Source organism: Melospiza melodia, chromosome 1 (assembly GCF_035770615.1).
Source record: "Melospiza melodia melodia isolate bMelMel2 chromosome 1, bMelMel2.pri, whole genome shotgun sequence".
NCBI lineage: Eukaryota > Metazoa > Chordata > Aves > Passeriformes > Passerellidae > Melospiza > Melospiza melodia.
Genome location: NC_086194.1, coordinates 7,360,260 through 7,378,133, shown reverse-complemented (window position 1 = coordinate 7,378,133; position 17,874 = coordinate 7,360,260). Strand labels below are relative to the sequence as shown.

At 41.7% G+C, this 17,874-nt stretch overlaps 1 protein-coding gene across 1 annotated transcript; it reads left to right on the top strand.

Moving 5' to 3' along the window:
• Nucleotides 1–2,801: 2,801 nt before the first annotated feature.
• Nucleotides 2,802–16,995, top strand: XRCC2 (X-ray repair cross complementing 2). Its single transcript, XM_063181203.1, has 3 exons — nt 2,802–2,854; nt 7,210–7,291; nt 12,878–16,995. Exons 1-3 carry the CDS (start codon nt 2,816–2,818, stop codon nt 13,591–13,593), a joined length of 837 nt encoding a protein of 278 aa, XP_063037273.1. The 5' UTR covers nt 2,802–2,815; the 3' UTR covers nt 13,594–16,995.
• The last annotated feature ends 879 nt before the right edge of the window (nt 16,996–17,874 follow it).

Sequence of the window (17,874 nt, the reverse complement as noted above, 5' to 3'; positions counted from 1 at the left end):
TCCTGGGGCCCCCCTCAGGCTCCCCTCATGCCAAACAAAGGAACACTCATTTTCTGCCTGTAGAAACAGGAGTGCTGGGGCATGGAGACCCTGCATACTACGAGCTACTTAGAGCTGTGCTGCTTTAAGGGGGATTCTGCTGTTTGAGAAGGAAGAGTAAGGGGTGGGTGGGATCCTGTACTCCTGGATCGCCCACTATCACTCAGAAATGCTACAGAAAAATATGAAAGAATGAATCATAAATAAATAAATAAATAAAAACATATAAATAGATAAATAAACCCACCAGCAGCCCAAAAAATAGAGGGTGCAATTAAAATCATTGCTCTTTACCAATGGTAAAGAATTTCTCTCCTTACCCATGTTACTGTTTTTCTCCTGAGAAGCGAGGTCAATGAAGAGGTTTGCCATGCAGGGAGAAAAATAAACAAAAACCAAACAATCAAACAAACAAACAAACAAAAAGATTAACTACTAAAACTACATTGACACCTTTGATAAAATATTACAAAATGTGGTAAGATGCCAGCAGTGCTGACTGCTGATGTGCAATCTGCCCATCAGGGTGACCGGTGTGTTTGACTTACACATTTCTAATTGTGATGTACTATTTCAAGCTATTAAATATCCTTAATATCTTTTTTTTTTTTTCTGCTCATATGAGTTCTGTGTTTTTAACCTCTCTCTCAAATATTTGCTGCTTAATCTCCATTGAACTGTGATACTTCATTTTGCATTAGATTGTAATGCCAAAGCTGTGTTCAGCTGTGCAGTGGAAGAGCTCCCACAGAACCCTACTGGGACTCTCACAATGGTGAGTGATGAGCTAGGAGTGGGCTTCAGTCGACTGGTATTTTTCTGTGCTGTGTATTTATGGCTCTGAATTCAACTAGCAATCACTTTTTAAAAATTAGTACAACATCTTTAATTAGAGGACAAGAGCAACAAAGAACCTATAATTACCAAAAAAAAAAAAAATCATGTGGTTGATGCAGTGAGTAATGTCTTTGTCATCACTCTGCTCTGGGGTTAGGTCACTCCTCAGTCAGCTTCAAGGACAATCACTACTAATTAACAAAGCTTTTAAACTCTTCCAGGTGGCCCAGACCACTGAGGTACTGTAAGAATACTCAGATACACAGCTCTTAAAGTTGTCTGTCCCTTATGTAGACTTCTTCCAAAACACAGAAGAAATACAAAGAAGGAACAAATACGAAGAAGAAACTTCCTTCAATACAATGAAACCAAAAGTATTGTAGTTGCATTTTTGTGCCCTCCCCATGGCCATCCAAGTCTTTCTCACCATGCCTCTGAAAATTTGGCACATGTATCCATACAAGAAAAAGACAAAGACTACTTTGGCTGTGCAGAGCAACCATCTCCCTTCTGTACTTTAATGAGCAGAATTAGGACTGGGCACCAAAACTAGAGGTTTGAGTTGGGTTAAATCTATCTGGTGCCATCCATCTGGAGTTAGTCAAGTGGCAGCAGCAGTGTGTTTTGCATTGGAGCTCTGTATTTTGGGCTGAAAAAGGGTTGAAAGAGTAAACAAAGCTAATGCCTTGCATCTGAGGTTAGATTTTTTTGTTGTGGTACATGCTAGTAGCAAGTCTTTTGTATAGACAAACATGATTTCTTTGAAGAAGCAGAGAACTCCACCACCAGTTTCTCCTCCTGACTGTAAGGACGTGCAGTATCACCGATAACCTCCTAGACCTGAAGGGATGGTATCACTGCTGCTCTTTGATATGCAGATACTGGGAGCTGCTATTCTTATCCTGCTGGTTTTGCATTTAGCCTATGGAAAAAACAAACAGGTTCTCCTGTATTCTCCCTGTGCCCATCCCTCTTGCCTGCCCAGGTTGCACAACTGCAGTGGACGGGCCGTGGTGCGGGAGGAGCAGGTCCTGCTGCTGACCACGGGCTGCTGGAGTGACCAAGCTGCTGACCATCAGCTCCTGCCTCAGAGCATCACACACCACGCAAGCCCCGTTCATTCCAGGGACTTCTCAAAAATGCTCTAAACCCCTTTTAATTTAAGCCATAATTGAGAGCTGGCTTTGGCAAAGAGCAATTTCGCAGGCGTCAAGAGTTTAATTGCAGCCACGCGAACGAGCTTCCTTTGAGTCACAGCTGCCCAGTGCCACCAAGGAGCATCCCCTGAGTCACACCAGCCCAGCCTCCTGCTGCTTTCCAGCAGGAGCAGAAAAAACCCAGACACATCTGGAGAAAGAAAAGTCCTTAAAAATAAATAAACAACTTGTCTTTGGGTGGGAGTCGGGTTCTTCCCTCAGGTAACTCAGGACATGATGAGAGGATGTGGTTGTAAGTTGTGCCAGGGGAGGTTTAGGTTGGAAAGCAGGAAGAATTTATTCTTGGAAGGAATTATTAGACACTGGAATGACAGTCCAGGGAGGCGGTGGAGTCACTGTCCCTGGAGCTGTTTAAGTGTAAGACTGATCTCTGGTTTAGTGCAATACAACATTTAAGGAAACACCGGACATGGCACTCAGTGCCATGATCTGCTTGGCATGGTGGTGTTCAGTCACAAGTTGTACTCGATGACTCCAGAGCTCTTTTCCAACCTATTTGACTCTGTGATTCTCCCGGCCGTGCCCAAGGAATCCTAAACCTCGTAGGAAGGTCGGGCGGGTGGGCAGCCGTGAATCGAGCCGGAGGCGGGACTCGAACCTGCGACTCCGCAGCCTTTAGGCTCCTCCCCGCGCTCCCGGGGGGCCGAGCCGCGCAGGCGCAGAGGGCGCGGCCGGGCGGGGGCGCTGCGGGGCGGCGGCGGGCGCGGGGCCGCGGGGCCGCCATGGGTGACGCGTTCGGCGGGGCGGAGTCGGGCACGCAGGTGAGGCGCGGCCCCCGCCCCGCTCCCCGCTCCCCGCAGCCCCGGGCCCGGGCACACGGGCGGGGAGAGCGGGGCGAGGCTGTAGCCAGGGGAAAAGGGGAGCGCTGAGCCTCCTCCCCTCACCGCCACGGGCGGGCGCGGGGGAGCCCCCGCGGGGCCTCCTGAGGGGGCGGTGCGTGAGGGAGGGAGGGACGGAGGGAGTTCCGGCCCCGGGAGGCCGCGGGGGCTTCCCGCTGGATTTCCCGCTGGATTTCCCGCGGATCCCGGAGGGATCGGGGTTCCCTGGGGCCGTGTTCTGCCTTTATGTCGGATGCGGGTGGATTCCTGCCGCGGGCGCTTCTTGGTTCGGGTGCCTCGATAATTCTTTTATAAATATTCCCTTCGCGCTCCCCTCCCAGGCATTGGAGGGGATGCCTAAGGAAGGAGACCTGTAAGGAAGGTTTCCTTTAAAGGTTCGGACTTGATGGTCTTAAAGGTCTCTTCCAGCTTTATGATTCTGTAAATAAACATTTTGTAAGGTGGAATTGCTTTCCTCCTCTTTAGGAGAAAAGAGGTTTGAGTTTTGGGATTTTGTGTTGTTTTATTAGGTTTTTTCCCATCTCTCTATGTTTTATTTGTTAGAAACTTCCACTTTCGATCAGCAACTTAATTGCTTGGAGATTTGTGTGTAACTATACCGGAACATGCTGAATAGTTCACATAAAACAGAAAAGTGTGATAATATTTATTGTTAAAGCTCTGTGTGGTTTTTAGTGGGACTTGGGCTTTTAAGCCCTTTTGACACTTAAAAAAAAATTAGTATCAGATGTCCACTATTGGCAAATAGATGTGAATTAAGGATATGAGGTGTGCTCTTTGTCCAAGGGAGAAATGCATTTGTTTGTCCACATGAGTGGTGCTGACAGAATGCTCATGGCATCAACTGCCTGCAATGGATGGAGGGATGGATATCCAACCTGGAACAAGGGAGGAGTTGAAGACCCACAGGTTAAGAAAAATCAATGTATGAATACAGAATGTCCAGACAAAAAATGGTAAAAGCACTTGAAACAGAAAACACTTAATTTAAACCAATACTTCTTTAAATAGGCTCATGCATAAAGTCAGATTTTACTGAGTTATACTGAGACCGCAGTATTGTGCTTTTATTATTGAATATAATTAATACAACAAATTAGAACTTCTTGCAAAACACCTTTGGTTTATCACAGTAAAAGTAATGATAAATGGCTTGCATATGTCTTCATGCCCAAAGTTTACAAAAGCTCAATCAGAGTGGTTATAGTGGTTGAGAATTAAATTTTGTCTAGTACTCGAGATAGGTTTGTATGTGTAAATAGCCTGTAGGTTAGCTCACAGCCTCTACCAGAGCTGGAGTATTTAATTTGAATTTCTTTAACATTTTAATGAAGTAATCTCTCATTCCTGACACGACCTACGTGTGTGCTTGCATTGATGCACAGCTCTGTTGGAACCAACAGAGCACAAGCATGTCAGGCATTAGTCAGTGGGACTGTCCATATGCATATTTGTTTATTAAAAGGAAAATAAATTATAAAAGGTGTAGCTGAAATATTTGAGTCCCATCAGCTTCATCATTATTGACACTTATCCCAGCTGCTGCTGAACTTTTGCTGTACAGCTTCTTCTCTACGTGTAACTGCACATCTGTGCAGTTCCTTGCTGGCATAATTGCATTTTCAAAGAATACCTAAGAGTGAGGAGCTACCACTAGCAGGTTGCTAAAGGGTGGTGTTTTGTGTAAAAAAAGATGAAGAAAGGCTTATGGAGGAAAAAATGAGCACCTACACTTTGATTATGGAATCAGAAATCTCTAATAGGGGATTTGAAATTGAGTTGGGATGTTTTTCTAAGCTCTTCCCGCTCCAAGGTTCTCTCCAGGGGTGCTGTCTGTCCTTCTGTACATTGTGTGTGACAAAGCTTGGGGCACCTGACACCCGCCCTCAGATCACCCTTTACATGCTGGGGATTTCTCCCCCCTCGTATTCCAGAAGAGCAGGAGGGGAGGCAGAATGGGAAAGGCTCCCCTGGAGCAGCCTGTGCTGTCCCTGGGTAAGGTGGGCAGAGGTGAGGGGTGCCTGTGTGGTGTCTCAGCTGTGCTCCCATCACTTGTGCTGCACTGTGGACAAACCTTTGTGAGAGCTGAAGGAAAATTGTTGCCTGTTTGTGCCAGGAACCCCGTGGCTCCCAGCATGGCACTAATGAGGCAAGTGCCTTTGGAGATTCTGCTTCAGAACTCGGAAGTAAATACAAGCTGGATAAAAACACAGGTGTGCCATCATCAGCAAATTACCATAAATTACCTTCATGAGCAGTGCTCAGAGAAAGCACCTGTACTTATGTAAAATCAATCCATAAACTTGTCATTTAAATAACGACAGATTCGTATTTAAACCAGAGTGATCAATTCACTCTCTCTCAGTAAACTTAAGGAGTTGATAGTCTAAGAGGACACAGGGGCTCACTGTTCCAGAAAAAATAAACTGCACAGGATATATTTGTAAATGTACAAATTAATTTAGGAGCAGGAGGCTGCAGCAGTGTGTTTGGGCCAGCAGAAGTTGTGACTGCTGGCCCCAGCAGTGCCCATCACTGAGCCCCTGTTATCCCTGTGTGCTGCAGCAGTGCTTCCTCTGTGAGAAGTGCAGAGCATCAGAAAGCAGCAGCCTGTGGTGGTTTTCCTTTTTCCCTCAACATCCCCTGCTGACAGAGGGGTGAGAGATTCCTGGTTCTTCTCCCCAGTGGGTGCAGCCTCTCCCTGCTGGTGGCCAGGCCCTGGCAGAGGAGAGCTGCACATGCAGGGCCTGCCAAGGCCCTCTTGGTAGTTGAGAGCTGCTGGTTTATCTGCCCCAAGTTAACTCCTGTATTCTTGTGTGTGTGTGTGTGTCCATCTGGATGTTTGCTTTGTCCAGATCATGGAACCCTGCTGGTTCCCAGGAGTTCACTGTGTGTTTAGTGCTGCACAAATGTGAGAAGTGTAATGGGAGGATCTGCTGATCCAGAGCAAGGTCAGTTTGAGTGTTTTTTTGGCCCTTCAGAGGATGAGTCAGAAAACTCTCCTGGATAGGTGTGAAGAGGCCAAGGCAAACACATTGACATTTTGTTAATGGAAGGGACTCTTAAAATGTCAATGAAAATGTCACACTTACATTCCCATTGTGACCACTTGAAGCAAATTCAGGACCATTTAATTTTTTACTCTTAAAGGCAAACACACACACACAACTGTTTAAAAGAACTTTAAAGATCATTCAGAGCGAGTGTTGCTCAGGGATATGACAAGGAGGAAAGCAAGAGAAGGCAGCAGTTGTTTGAAGGTGTGTGCTCACTGCTCTTTTGGTCTTGAGGATGGGATAAAACTGAACAGGATTTGTTTTGTTCAGATCTCTAAATGACACCTGGGTGCCTTGTAGAATGTAGTATTTGGCCCCAGGGTAGGTGCTCTGGTGACACTGAGCATCCCAGTAAAGTCCTTTCCCATGTATGGGAATGCATGTAGGGAATAGCAGCTCTAGTACCAGGGAAAATGTTCATTCTTCCTTTACACAGTGTGCCAGAACTAATAACAACACAGCTTTTGTGAATACCTGTCTGCTTGCTATGCAAATACCTCTCAATTTAAGAAACTTCCATGGTCTTTGAAGTAATTAGTTTTACAATGGGCTTATTTTATGAGGGGCTTTGGAGAACTTGCTTAACAAATTCAAGCTTGCTTTAGAAAGGTTCTTGCAGAGCCACTGGTGACTAATTACTTTTGAACATTCTTAATCCATACTCTGTTTGAACAAGTAACTATGATATAATAGGATTGTAGCCCAGAGGAGTCCTGTGTAGCCTCTCAGGTGAAATGCACATGGTTTTACTTAGAAATGCTCAGAGAGGCTGGCTCGGGGGATTGTTGATGGGTAAGGTTTCAACTCTCAGCCAGTAATTTTTTTGGAGGTTTGGAGGGTTTTTTTTGGTTGTTACAAATGATGTTCTTTCCCTTTGTTCTTTGGAATGGCAGCACTGCTGTGGGCTGGAGGTGATCCCTCTCACTAATGTCCCTGAGCAGCCTTTGCTTTTTAAACTTGATTTCTCCTCATATCTCCAGTCCTCACTGCCACTGAATCTGTGTGCTCGTTGTTTGTAAAGCTGGGACCTTCTGTTGCTGTATGCTGTATGTATCCAGACTATGCATTTCCATATGTATTTATGAAAACACTTTTAAAATCAGACTAATCTTTCAATAGGACTGTCATGGAATACTGTCAGTTCTTAAAATCCTTTAAATTTGTGTCCTGGGGTTCATTATTTAACGTTAACAGCGTGGCTCTTTGTCTTGTCTTTAAAAGCTGCGTGCACGACTCGAGGGCAGAAGTTCTCTGAAGAATCTGGAGCCTTGTCTGTTTGCTGAGGAAGGATCTCCTGTCCATGGTAAAAATGTGTCTTCATCCCATTTAGGGAAAAATGTTCATGTAAAAGTATTCTATATTTCTATATTTCTATCTCTCTATATTTCTATCAATAGAGATAAGCATACAAGTAAATTATTTTGCCTTAGATCAGAATTCTAATTTTTGATATGGTTCAATGCAATCTAGATAAAATGGAATAATGCAAAGTCACCCTTCCAAACATTATTAAATAGGCCTCCAAATCTATTTTATGCATATCAGGACACAGGTGTAGGTGAGTAAATACCGAGCACATTGGTCAGTGTCAGTAGTTTTCCAGCAATTTGTTCTAGAGTCTGTCATTAAACCTCTTTGTTTGTTTTTTTAAATCAGTGGTCTAGACAACAACCACAAAGTCATAACTGCAGAAATTTGCAAAGAACATGAGGTTCAGTAAATAGCAGAGAGTTCAGTGATACAGAGTTGTCTGGGTAAATTAGGATAAGGAGCATGAGCACACAAAGCCAGCTCATCATGCCATTCAGTCTTGACCTGGACAATCCTAAGTATGCTTAGAATAGAACTTCATAAACAATTCCATTATGGCCATAGGTACTAATTAGTTTGAATGAGTTCACAATGCAGGATCAACATAGCTCATGAAGACCTTCAGTGAATAAATGAGAATTTCAGATTGGAGAACTGGGGTAACCTTTCAATGACACCAGTACAAGAAAATTTAAGATCAAGGTTGGATATTTTAATGAAAGAAATTAGTGAACTAAACAGAAAATAACACACTATTCAGGAAGTCAGACTGATTTTCCAGATTGTGTGAAATTTCATGAATTTCACTATGGAAGAGACAACTCTGATTACACAAGACTAAAAATATGTATGAAAAAAGGCATATGAGTGGCAAACAGTGAGGATCAATGGTGAGGTGCTACTGTTGTGGAATTTATGTGTGAGTGAGTGGATTCATAGGGCAAATATGTGGCTTCAGTGCTTAGCAGCACACTTATCTGCAGTTTGAATTCCCACAAATATGGAATGTTCAGAATAAAGAGCAGAAAAGGCAATAAAAGGAATCAGGATAATTGGATGAGAGATGATGCCTAATCTTCAAACACAGTCACTCTGAGACACTTTGTGTGTTGTTTTGCAGCACTAGAAAACACATGTGGGCTTTAGCAGTACATGATTCCTGCCCTGAAAGTTTCCAGTGTGACATAATAATGATAAAGGGTGGAGAAATACTGCTAAGCCAGTGCAAGTAGAGCACAAGAATATTTAAATTCTCTCATTTCTGAATTCTCTCATTTTCTGCTATGTTACTCACAAGAAGAATTAAGGGCCAGGAGTGAAATTAGTGTATGCTTCACAAGACTCTCAAATTCCTATTTTTTTTAAAAAATGAGATATTAGTGTATTTTTTTTTTTCAAAACATAAATATTAAACAATCTTTTAGTCTGGATGTTTGGTATTTTTTAGTCAACTTTACACACAACAAACAAATGTTTGAGACTGAACTGGCTATGTACTGGTCAAACAGATTTTAAGATGTTTTCTTGGGGATCACTAACTGCCCTTACTGCAGTCCATAGTGTTACATAATTTCCTATCAAATGATCTGTTTGCTCTTGAAGCTTTGTAGGTTGTTCATGCCTGTCTGAAGACTGTTCCAGAACCTCAGTTCTGACATGGCTGGAAACCTTCTAAAATGCATCACTGGTTTCTCTGTGCCAACAGAGTCATTGAGCTTTTGAAGCATTTGTATTTTTCTTCTGCCTCCAACAAATGGTATCAATTATTACCCATACTGGTCATGCTTTTTGGCTGACATTAATGAAGCTGCCTAACATATTAGCACAGCCCTTTAGCTGTATATATATAAATGGACTTCACCTTTTATTGCATTTTTGCTTTGTCTTTTAATACCACAGTATTCATGTGAGGCCATGTGTTATTTTGATGTGTGTTCACATTATTCAGTCTTAAATCCCTGTTGAAGGCTTACCTCTCCATTTGTCATGGACTTGACTTTTAGTGTGTCACTGTGGAATTCTGTAATAGGTTGCCCATGAAGTCAGTACTGAACAGCTCTTCATCTCAAATGCTGTGATTAAAGCAATGCAAAGACCTAAATTATTCATTTTTTCAAACAAATACATGAAGTTTCAATAAACTATCCAAAGGTTACATTTTAGTTAAGTGTTCATAACTTGCATGTCAGGGTACTGCAAAATAGGGACAGGTTATATAGGTATTAATGTGATACTCTAACCACTGCTTCTAATTATGATGGACTTGCATATTTAAGAGCACATAAGTACATTAATTACATACCATTTAAGCTCTTCTGGAATGGAGCAAAAGTGACACAAGCATTAAATAATCTTCCAGTATTGCCAGTCATATTTCCCCTGTGTCACTGGCATGAAGGTGTGGGTGTCAGTTTAAGGCTCTAATGTTCACCAATTGCATGACACCCAACATTAACTTGGAATAAATATTAGGCCTTTCTACTTCACTTATAAATGGTATAAATAATAGTGACAGCTTCTGCACAATATTGTAAATGACCAGCCCAGGAACTTCAAGGTAGCCTAGAATGTGAAACACAAAGTTATTGCTGAGTGTTCCAGCAGCCTGCAGTGTCAGAAAACAGTTTAACCAGCATTTGCTGGTGGATTGATTACAGACAAAAATAAGGCTCTTCTCATTCAAGATGTAACATCAAACTGATGACCAGGACTGAACACAGTATTTCAGTTAAAATGTATTAATCTTACATAAATATTTACATTTCTTCAGCATCATTTGGTTTAACCTGCATGCCCATTCATAGGAGTGGGCTATTATTCTCTTTAGTCTGCCCATAATGAGCCAGCTCTGGCTGCCCTGAGCCAGGCAATGTGTTCAGGGACTCCTTAAAACCTAACTCTTGAATTCACTAGTGCTGAATTTCCTGTGAAATCACTCTACTCATCCATCTCCATCTGTTAAATCTTCACAAACTTAAGTTTTTATTAACCCAATTAGTTTGTCTTCTGCATGTTTTGCCAAGCTAATGGAACATTCATCTACTGATATGTTTAATGTCTGCCAACACCAGTTCTAATAGAAAAAATTCCCATTAAGTTTCTTCCATGTTAAAGTGCTGTTCCTGCTCTCCCTCTCAGCCTGTTCTCATCCTGTGACAGTATCTTTTTACTAATCCTCCTTTCCAAGTTGTTTTGACATTAATGGATGATGCTGGTTGTGATCACTGTTTCTCCTGTGACCTACTGTCAGGCTTCTTGAAAACGTTGCTGGCCTCACTTCCTCCTTTGCTGTGTCATGGCTTGTCCTCTCTGATCCAGAGAAATGAATTTCCCCCCTTATCTTACTGTAACAGCCTGGTTGCTAATTCAATGAAACTCAACATTTATAGATGCTGCTATAAATGGCTCCTGTTTTGCACCCGTTCTCCTTGTGGGCAGCTCTTGGATAATCAGGAAGGCACAGAAATCCCCAGCTCTCTTGAGGTTTTCTTGCAGTCCAAGCTGTTTCTGTTTGCAGAGTAACTCAAGTGTCTTGGTCCAGCTACAGGGCAGCTGTGGATCTCTTTCAGCAGTTTTGAACAAACTTTGAGGGGTGCTTGCCTGTCTTGCTATTCACATTTATAAACCACCACCACAAAAGCCTCTAAGAATGATTTTTTGTCATTCAACTTAGAATTTTTACTTAAATAAGTTTTATTACTTCTGCCAATAAAAAAAACCAACTCATCCAGTGTCATTCTGCAGCACACAGACACCCTGCTAGAATGTCTTCAAACGGAAAAAGTGAAGCATTTATTTCCCAGAAGAATTTTTGAATCCAGCAGGTCATATTTTGCTGTAAAGGCAGGTGAAGCAATATTGCCTGTTGGCCCCACTCAGTTTCTGCTCTGGATTGAGAAATGCCAGTCAGGGTGGCAGAAGTTTTGTGCCACAGCCAGTGGCAAAAGATACACTTTGTTCCTTATCAAGAGCTGCCTTACACAATTGTTCTAAAATACTGCAAGAGACAAAATAGGAGGGAATGACCTATCCAGCACTTTTAGGAGGAGCTCTTGCAAGCTGGTATCTCACCCTGCCAGGGTGTGGTTGTGTCTCTGGCACAGGCTGTGTGACAGCAGAGCCACTGCCTGCAAGTGACAGTGTCGGGCCCCGTGACCTCTGCACAGGAAGAGAAAATAAAAACTCATGTCCCAGGATGTGTAGTTATCTTTCATCTCAGAAGTGAGGGAGCCATTCAGAACAGCTTAATAAGGGCTTGGGAGACAATCAAGCTTTTTAATAGATTTCAAAGGATCAGAAATTCATATAAATGATATTTCTGAGTGTCACTGAAATGAACAGACTTGTCACATCAGGTGTAAATTGCTTTTAACACTTGCAAAGGGAGAAGAGCTTGGTTTCTGCTCTACCATCCTGCTCCCCTGATCCCAAACTGCATCTTGATGTTGTAGGCACTTGTGAATGAGGACATCCTCTGGAAGCTGAGCAGTGACTTGAAGAACCCTGTTAACCCAGGCAGGCACAAACATGTTGAAGGAAAGTTGCAGTTAATTCTCCACTCTCACATCCCCCTGTGGAAAGCTGTTAGGCCATTTGCACTTGTCCAGGCCGTGGAAATCTCTCACCTTCCTGCAATTACAGTGGTGTGATTCTCCTTACTGCATGTGGTTACCCTTCTGCCTATAAAATCCAAAATGTCATAAATAAATAATCCCATCCCCAAAATTAGAAATTTATAAAGAGCAGCTAATCAATTAACTTCTTCTAGGGTCTTGCTCTGATACAAGACATCAGAAGACTTTGGATAAGGCTTTGGAGTATCTTGCATTCACATCCAACAAAAGAACTGGTTTCCTAATGAAGTGTAATGCTGTTTTTAATTAACATTTTAAATTTTTATGATATGTATTTTATGACCCACTTGGATGAGGTAATTAGGCTGAATCCTTTTATGATCAGAGATCCTTTGCTTCAGACAGAGGCCTTGCCTGGAGTTGAAGGAATCCCTGAGTCTCCCTTGTCAAAAGAAGCAGTTTCACATTATTATCACCACAGGAGAATATAAGTGCTAAATAAACTTACTGGTGATTTCTTCACCAGACACAGATTCCTGTAGGAATCTTGTGACATAAAGCATTTTATATCTATGTGTAATGACATCTAATATGTCATCTTTTTTGTTTTGTCCTCTGCTTTGTTATTTCTTAATTGTGTGTGCATAGTGTAGATGGTTTCTTAGCCACTTTTGTGTAGCAGCTTCCTCTTCTGCCTCTATCTGCCTGTAATGATATAGATGAAATCCAGTTGCCAACCTTTTCTTGATGGAAGTCTCCTAGATGGTGCTGCCAGAGGCTTTCAGTCTTTGTTCATAGTTGATTAACTTCACTTTAGAGGCTTTTCTTGAAAACTGAAAAATCTGTTGGTGGATACTGACCAGGACTTAAACCCTTTTATTAAAGTCGATTAAAATGCATTTTCCAATTTGTGGAACAGTGAGTATTGGTTCAGAAAACACTGAGAACCAACTCTGGGCTACAAATGCTCTTACCTGACAACGTGCTGCTTTGCTTTTGAACAGGAGATGTTATTGAATTCCACGGCCCAGAAGGGACAGGCAAAACAGAAATGCTTTATCACCTGCTGGCCCGCTGCATCCTTGCCAAGGCACAGGGAGGACTGGAAGTGGAAGTGATGTTTGTTGACACCGATTACCACTTCGACATGCTCCGCCTGGTCACCATTCTTGAGAACAGGCTGGCACAGGGGACAGAAGAAATGATAAAGCAGTGCCTGGGAAGGCTCTTCCTTGTCAGCTGCAGTAGCAGCACTCAGTTACTGCTCACTCTCTACTCTCTAGAAAACCTGTTCTGTGCTCACCCCTCGCTCTGTGTTTTGATTTTAGACAGTTTATCAGCTTTTTATTGGATAGACAGAAGCAATGGAGGGGAGAGTCTTACCTTGCAGGAGATGAACCTGAAGAAATGTGCTAACTTCCTTGAAAAGCTTGTGACACAGCACCACTTGATCCTCTTTGCAACAACACAGACACTAATGCAGAAATCTGCAAACTCTGCGGAAGGCTTTTTACCTTCAAAACTTCCACATGAAACTGATACAGACTACAGACCATATCTCTGTAAATCATGGCAGCAAATGGTAACACACAGGATGTTTTTCTCTAAGCAGTGTAATTCTGGCAGCAGCAAAGGTTTTACTGTAGTTTCTTGCCACCTCAAAAGAAACCAGATAGTAAAACGTTCATTTAGTGTTGCAGAATGTGGAGTTCAGTTTTAACATCAGTTTATTTTGTAAACATTTATCAAATCTTGGTGCTTAATGCCTGATTAGGTCTAAGTACCTTCTCATAACTTTTCAACTACCTGGTTGTTGCTGGGTGATTAATAATTGTTGTCACCATTTTCTTGAAATTCAGTGGAGGGCAGGGAATGGTAATTTTTTTAATTACTTCAGCAATTCCATCCAAACTATAGAGGACTGTTGACATTACTTGTTTGTGCTTAATCAAGAAAATAGTAACAAGACCTGGTATCCTTCAGCAGTCTAACCAATGTGGCCAAATGCCTGTTGGAATTTCTGGGTCTTGCTGCTTTACACTTCTCCCCTTCCAAGCTGCAGAAGTAGGAGCCTACTTGTCTGTGGCAGAGGTTGCAAAGAGGCCAGAGCTCACACTTGATAAACATTGGCCTTGGTTTATTCCCTGCAGCTTTGGGCATAAGAAATGACAGTTTTGCCTGAAGAAGAGGATTCATTTTCACAGTGTGCTAAATAGTGGTGATCCTGACTGTGCTGCTTCTCCTGGCTCTCAGCCTCTCCATTTACATTAGGGGGTGCTCAGAGGAGCAGGGATTGCAGGTGTTCTGATGCTTAGAAATGTCTGGCATTAAAGAATCTTCAGCTATTAAAGAAATAGAGGCCTGGTTTCCATAACTGAAGGAAAAGTACAGACCCAGCTCTGGGTACTTTTGTGAGCTCTGGGTGAGTTTGTGCTGCGTACAACAAAAAGTTTTTGGAAATACTTAAGTGCAAGTTACAGGTTATTTTGGGAGTGGAGGTTGGTTTTTTTTGTTGTTGTTTTTCATTTTTTAAAATGATGCACAGACTTTTTTCTCTGCCTCTCCTCACCATTCCTTCCCACTTCTTTCCCTTCCCCAGTCTCTCTAAGAAATCCAGGAATGCCATGCCTCTGGTCTTTACCAATATGCATTTGCCACATGTAGAACATTTGTGTGCAGGATTTGGCATGTAGCATGTTGCAATTCTGGCAAAGAACATTCAGAACTTACAAGAAATGCCCTACAGTTCTGGCAAAGAACAGCACATTATTTATGAACCTAGAGTGCCCTTTGAAAGCTTCAAAGTACTTTACAAGAAAGAAAATTGCACACAGTACATTATTTAATACAAAAACTTACATTAGCTTACAAATTCAAATTACTCAAACAAGGGGGAAATACTTCTCACAGCGATGTTTGTTCAGTCATGTTGCACAGCATGTTTTATAGTTTAGATTGAAGAGATTATTAACAAAAATGCATATTAATAAGAAGTATCTAGCTCAGTATCTTTTTGAGGAAGATGCCTAAAAAACTCTGTTGTGAGACACCTTTGAATTTCCTGACTTCTGAAGCAGCTTTTTCAAGCTGAATGTATGTCTGGAATCCCAGCTTTGTATGGTTCAGTTACACTCTTGGAACTGTGTCTGTTAACAATGAGTTCAGTTTAATTATTCTTTCTGTGGGAAAAATTCCCTTTTTCCCTTCTCATTTTAAACCTTCCATCTGATGACTTCTTCATGCCATCAGTTCTTTTACTCTGACACATCAGCAAACTTTGCCTTTTCAACATCTCCCCAGAGCTGATGATTTTATAGAATGTCAGTTCATTTGTGCTTACCAATATGTATTTTATTTCAAAACCTGCATAAGTACACAAATACATAAAAAAAATAAAAAAAACATTCAGCCTAGAGTGGACCCTAGTTAGATAGTTTACCATGTGTAGACACTTCCATTATGAATTATGACAAAGGGCATTATTGAATTTTTTTAATAAAAAAGAATGGGAAATTTCAAGTAGAACTAGAGAACTTTAAAATATGAAAATTTTAGGACTATGTAATTCCTACTAGAAAAAAATCAAAACCAAGCAGCCCCCCTTTCCACTGGAGAATACAACTCCACTGATGATTAACTTCTTCATAAAATCATACTTGCTAAAGAATATGCTTGAGAAAAAAAACAATGGATATGTTCTGGCATTCCCAACTGGAAAAAAAAGCTTTTATATTCTTCACAATGTAGTTTGTATTTTGCATTGTACTATGAAAGAAATGCCTAAATTGAAATGAAGCCAAAGTTCTAGTTGATCAAAAAGAGCACCTCAGGAAATTTTGAAATTTCCCAGTTTTATTTTTACTTTGAATGCAGACAGATTTTTTTAATTCTCTGGTAATTGTAATATTCATGCTCTGCACATTTGTTTTAGCTGTATAGCAAGCCTGGATTTCTGAGGTGCTGAGCATCTGCATATCCCTGGAATGCTGCAGGAGAGATAGGCAGTGCATAATCTGGGAGTTCACTGACCTCATCCTCTGCCAAAATTATGCCATTTGGAAAAATGAACCTTTAGGATACAAGTCTCAGAAAGATGCAGTGATAAAGAACATGGAAAGCAGCAATTTTGTTTGTACCTTAATGCTCTGTGGATATTAAACATTGCCATTTTTTAAGTTGAGAATTTTCCAAATTTTGTACCGATTGTATTTATTGGAAACTGCAGTCCATCCTTGTGAGCCAGGAACAGTGTATGAAATGTAGCATTATACCTGGAATATTCTGTTTAATGCAGATCCTCCTCTTTCACCCAGACCTGAGGTACCACCCTGTCTCACCTGGGCTGCCCTGAGCTGCTGCAGCTCAGTCTCCCAGGGAGGAAGCACATTTCAGGTTAGTAGGTCTGGTTTAAATCAGCCCTGCGGAAGAGCATGGAATACATGTATTCCTGAACTCTGATTTAAGGTATTTCTTAGAAATGAAAATCCTTTCATGTCAGTGCCATTGTTCTTCAGCTCAGGGTGGTATTATTAAGGCTTTTGTAGACACAGGAACTTTTTACATTCCTTAGAATTTTGTTTGTTGTTTCATGTGCAACATGGAATTAAAGCAGCAAGCTTGAAATAAAGAGGAACTAGTTCACCCTTTCCCCCATTCTTTCCACAACGAGAGAGCTTCTTAGCAAAACCAAATTAAGGTATTTTGCAGGTTTTATATTTATTTTCTACTATACTGGTATTTCTATGGACACCTGGAAAGAAAATGTTGAGTTTTATATTCAGTTAGAAGTTCTTTGTATTCCTAGGCTTTTTATAGAGCAAATAAAATACAAATAGCAGTTTGCTTGGTTTAAGTTTGCACTAGCACATAAAATTCAAGTTTCCTTTTTCTTATATAACTAATCTCAGAAACTTAGCTTTTCCTGGAGTTTGGAAATGGCATAAGATAAATGTTCTCCTGTGGAAACATACCTGCAGTTGTGTTTTTGCTGGAGAGTAATGGACAGAGGAAGAAGAAATACCACATTTGGTGGCAGCTGTATAGAAGCCTTGGACTGTGTCTGAAGAGGAACATGACTTTTTACTTTTCTGTGGCTGTTCTAATAAAATGTCTCTTGAATCTCTTTATTCAAATGTACTTTTGATATGCAGATACCCTACTGGGGTGATGGGCAACATCATTTTGCCATTACCAAGCTTGATGCCAAACTCAACACCCACCTCAGCATAAAGCTGTGCCACAGCACCAAACTCCAGCTGGTGCAGAAATTGCAGTGAATTCTCTCTCCCCTGTGTAAAAGCTGCAGACAGGTGCATGTGTCCAACAGCTACAGAGTAGCACAGGACTTGTAAAGAAGGGGAGGCACTGGAAGGGCTTGGGAGACTTTGGCCATGGAAAAAAATTACAGACAGGTAAAGGAACATGAGTACAAGGCATGTGCATGATCTGGATGGAGAACTGATGCCCTGCAGCAGTCCCTGAAATCAAAGGTCTGGCTGTCCCTGTGTGTGAGAGAAGACAGCAGAGTGGCACTGGGCTATGAGTAACATGGAGTGAGACAAAAGGGCCCATGAACTTCACTGACCTGTCTGGCATGGCAATACTTCCAAAGAGAAGGTTGACTAGAGTGGGCCTGTATGTTGTTAACACCTGGGAATATGGATTTCACTGTGTAGATGCTTTATAGCTTATTTATAATGAAAATATAAAACTCTGCTACTCTGGACCCAGGAGGAATTAAATGTAAAAACAGACTTTTTATTTTATGTTGGGGTTTTTTTTCCCTCCAGCTCTAGGCACCTTCCCAACAGTCAGCACTTAGCTCCAGAGCACTCTTGCAGCTTTCTGTGGCAGGAGCAAGTTTCACTGAAAGTGAGTCCCTCTCTCCTTTGCTGAGGGTTTATGGGTTTATGTGCACTCTTTATTACTGGCACAGACTGGGCTACCCCAACAGGGAGGCTTGAACCCATGTGACACATCAGTTAAGTGGTAAGTGGCTGTG

Bases quoted from the DNA above. Each gene is read 5' to 3' on its own strand.
- XRCC2 (XM_063181203.1), top strand. From the start codon at position 2,816: ATGGGTGACGCGTTCGGCGGGGCGGAGTCGGGCACGCAG. The intron at 2,855-7,209 runs GTGAGGCGCGGC...TGTCTTTAAAAG, and splicing joins GGGCGGAGTCGGGCACGCAG to CTGCGTGCACGACTCGAGGG. The intron at 7,292-12,877 runs GTAAAAATGTGT...GCTTTTGAACAG, and splicing joins GGAAGGATCTCCTGTCCATG to GAGATGTTATTGAATTCCAC.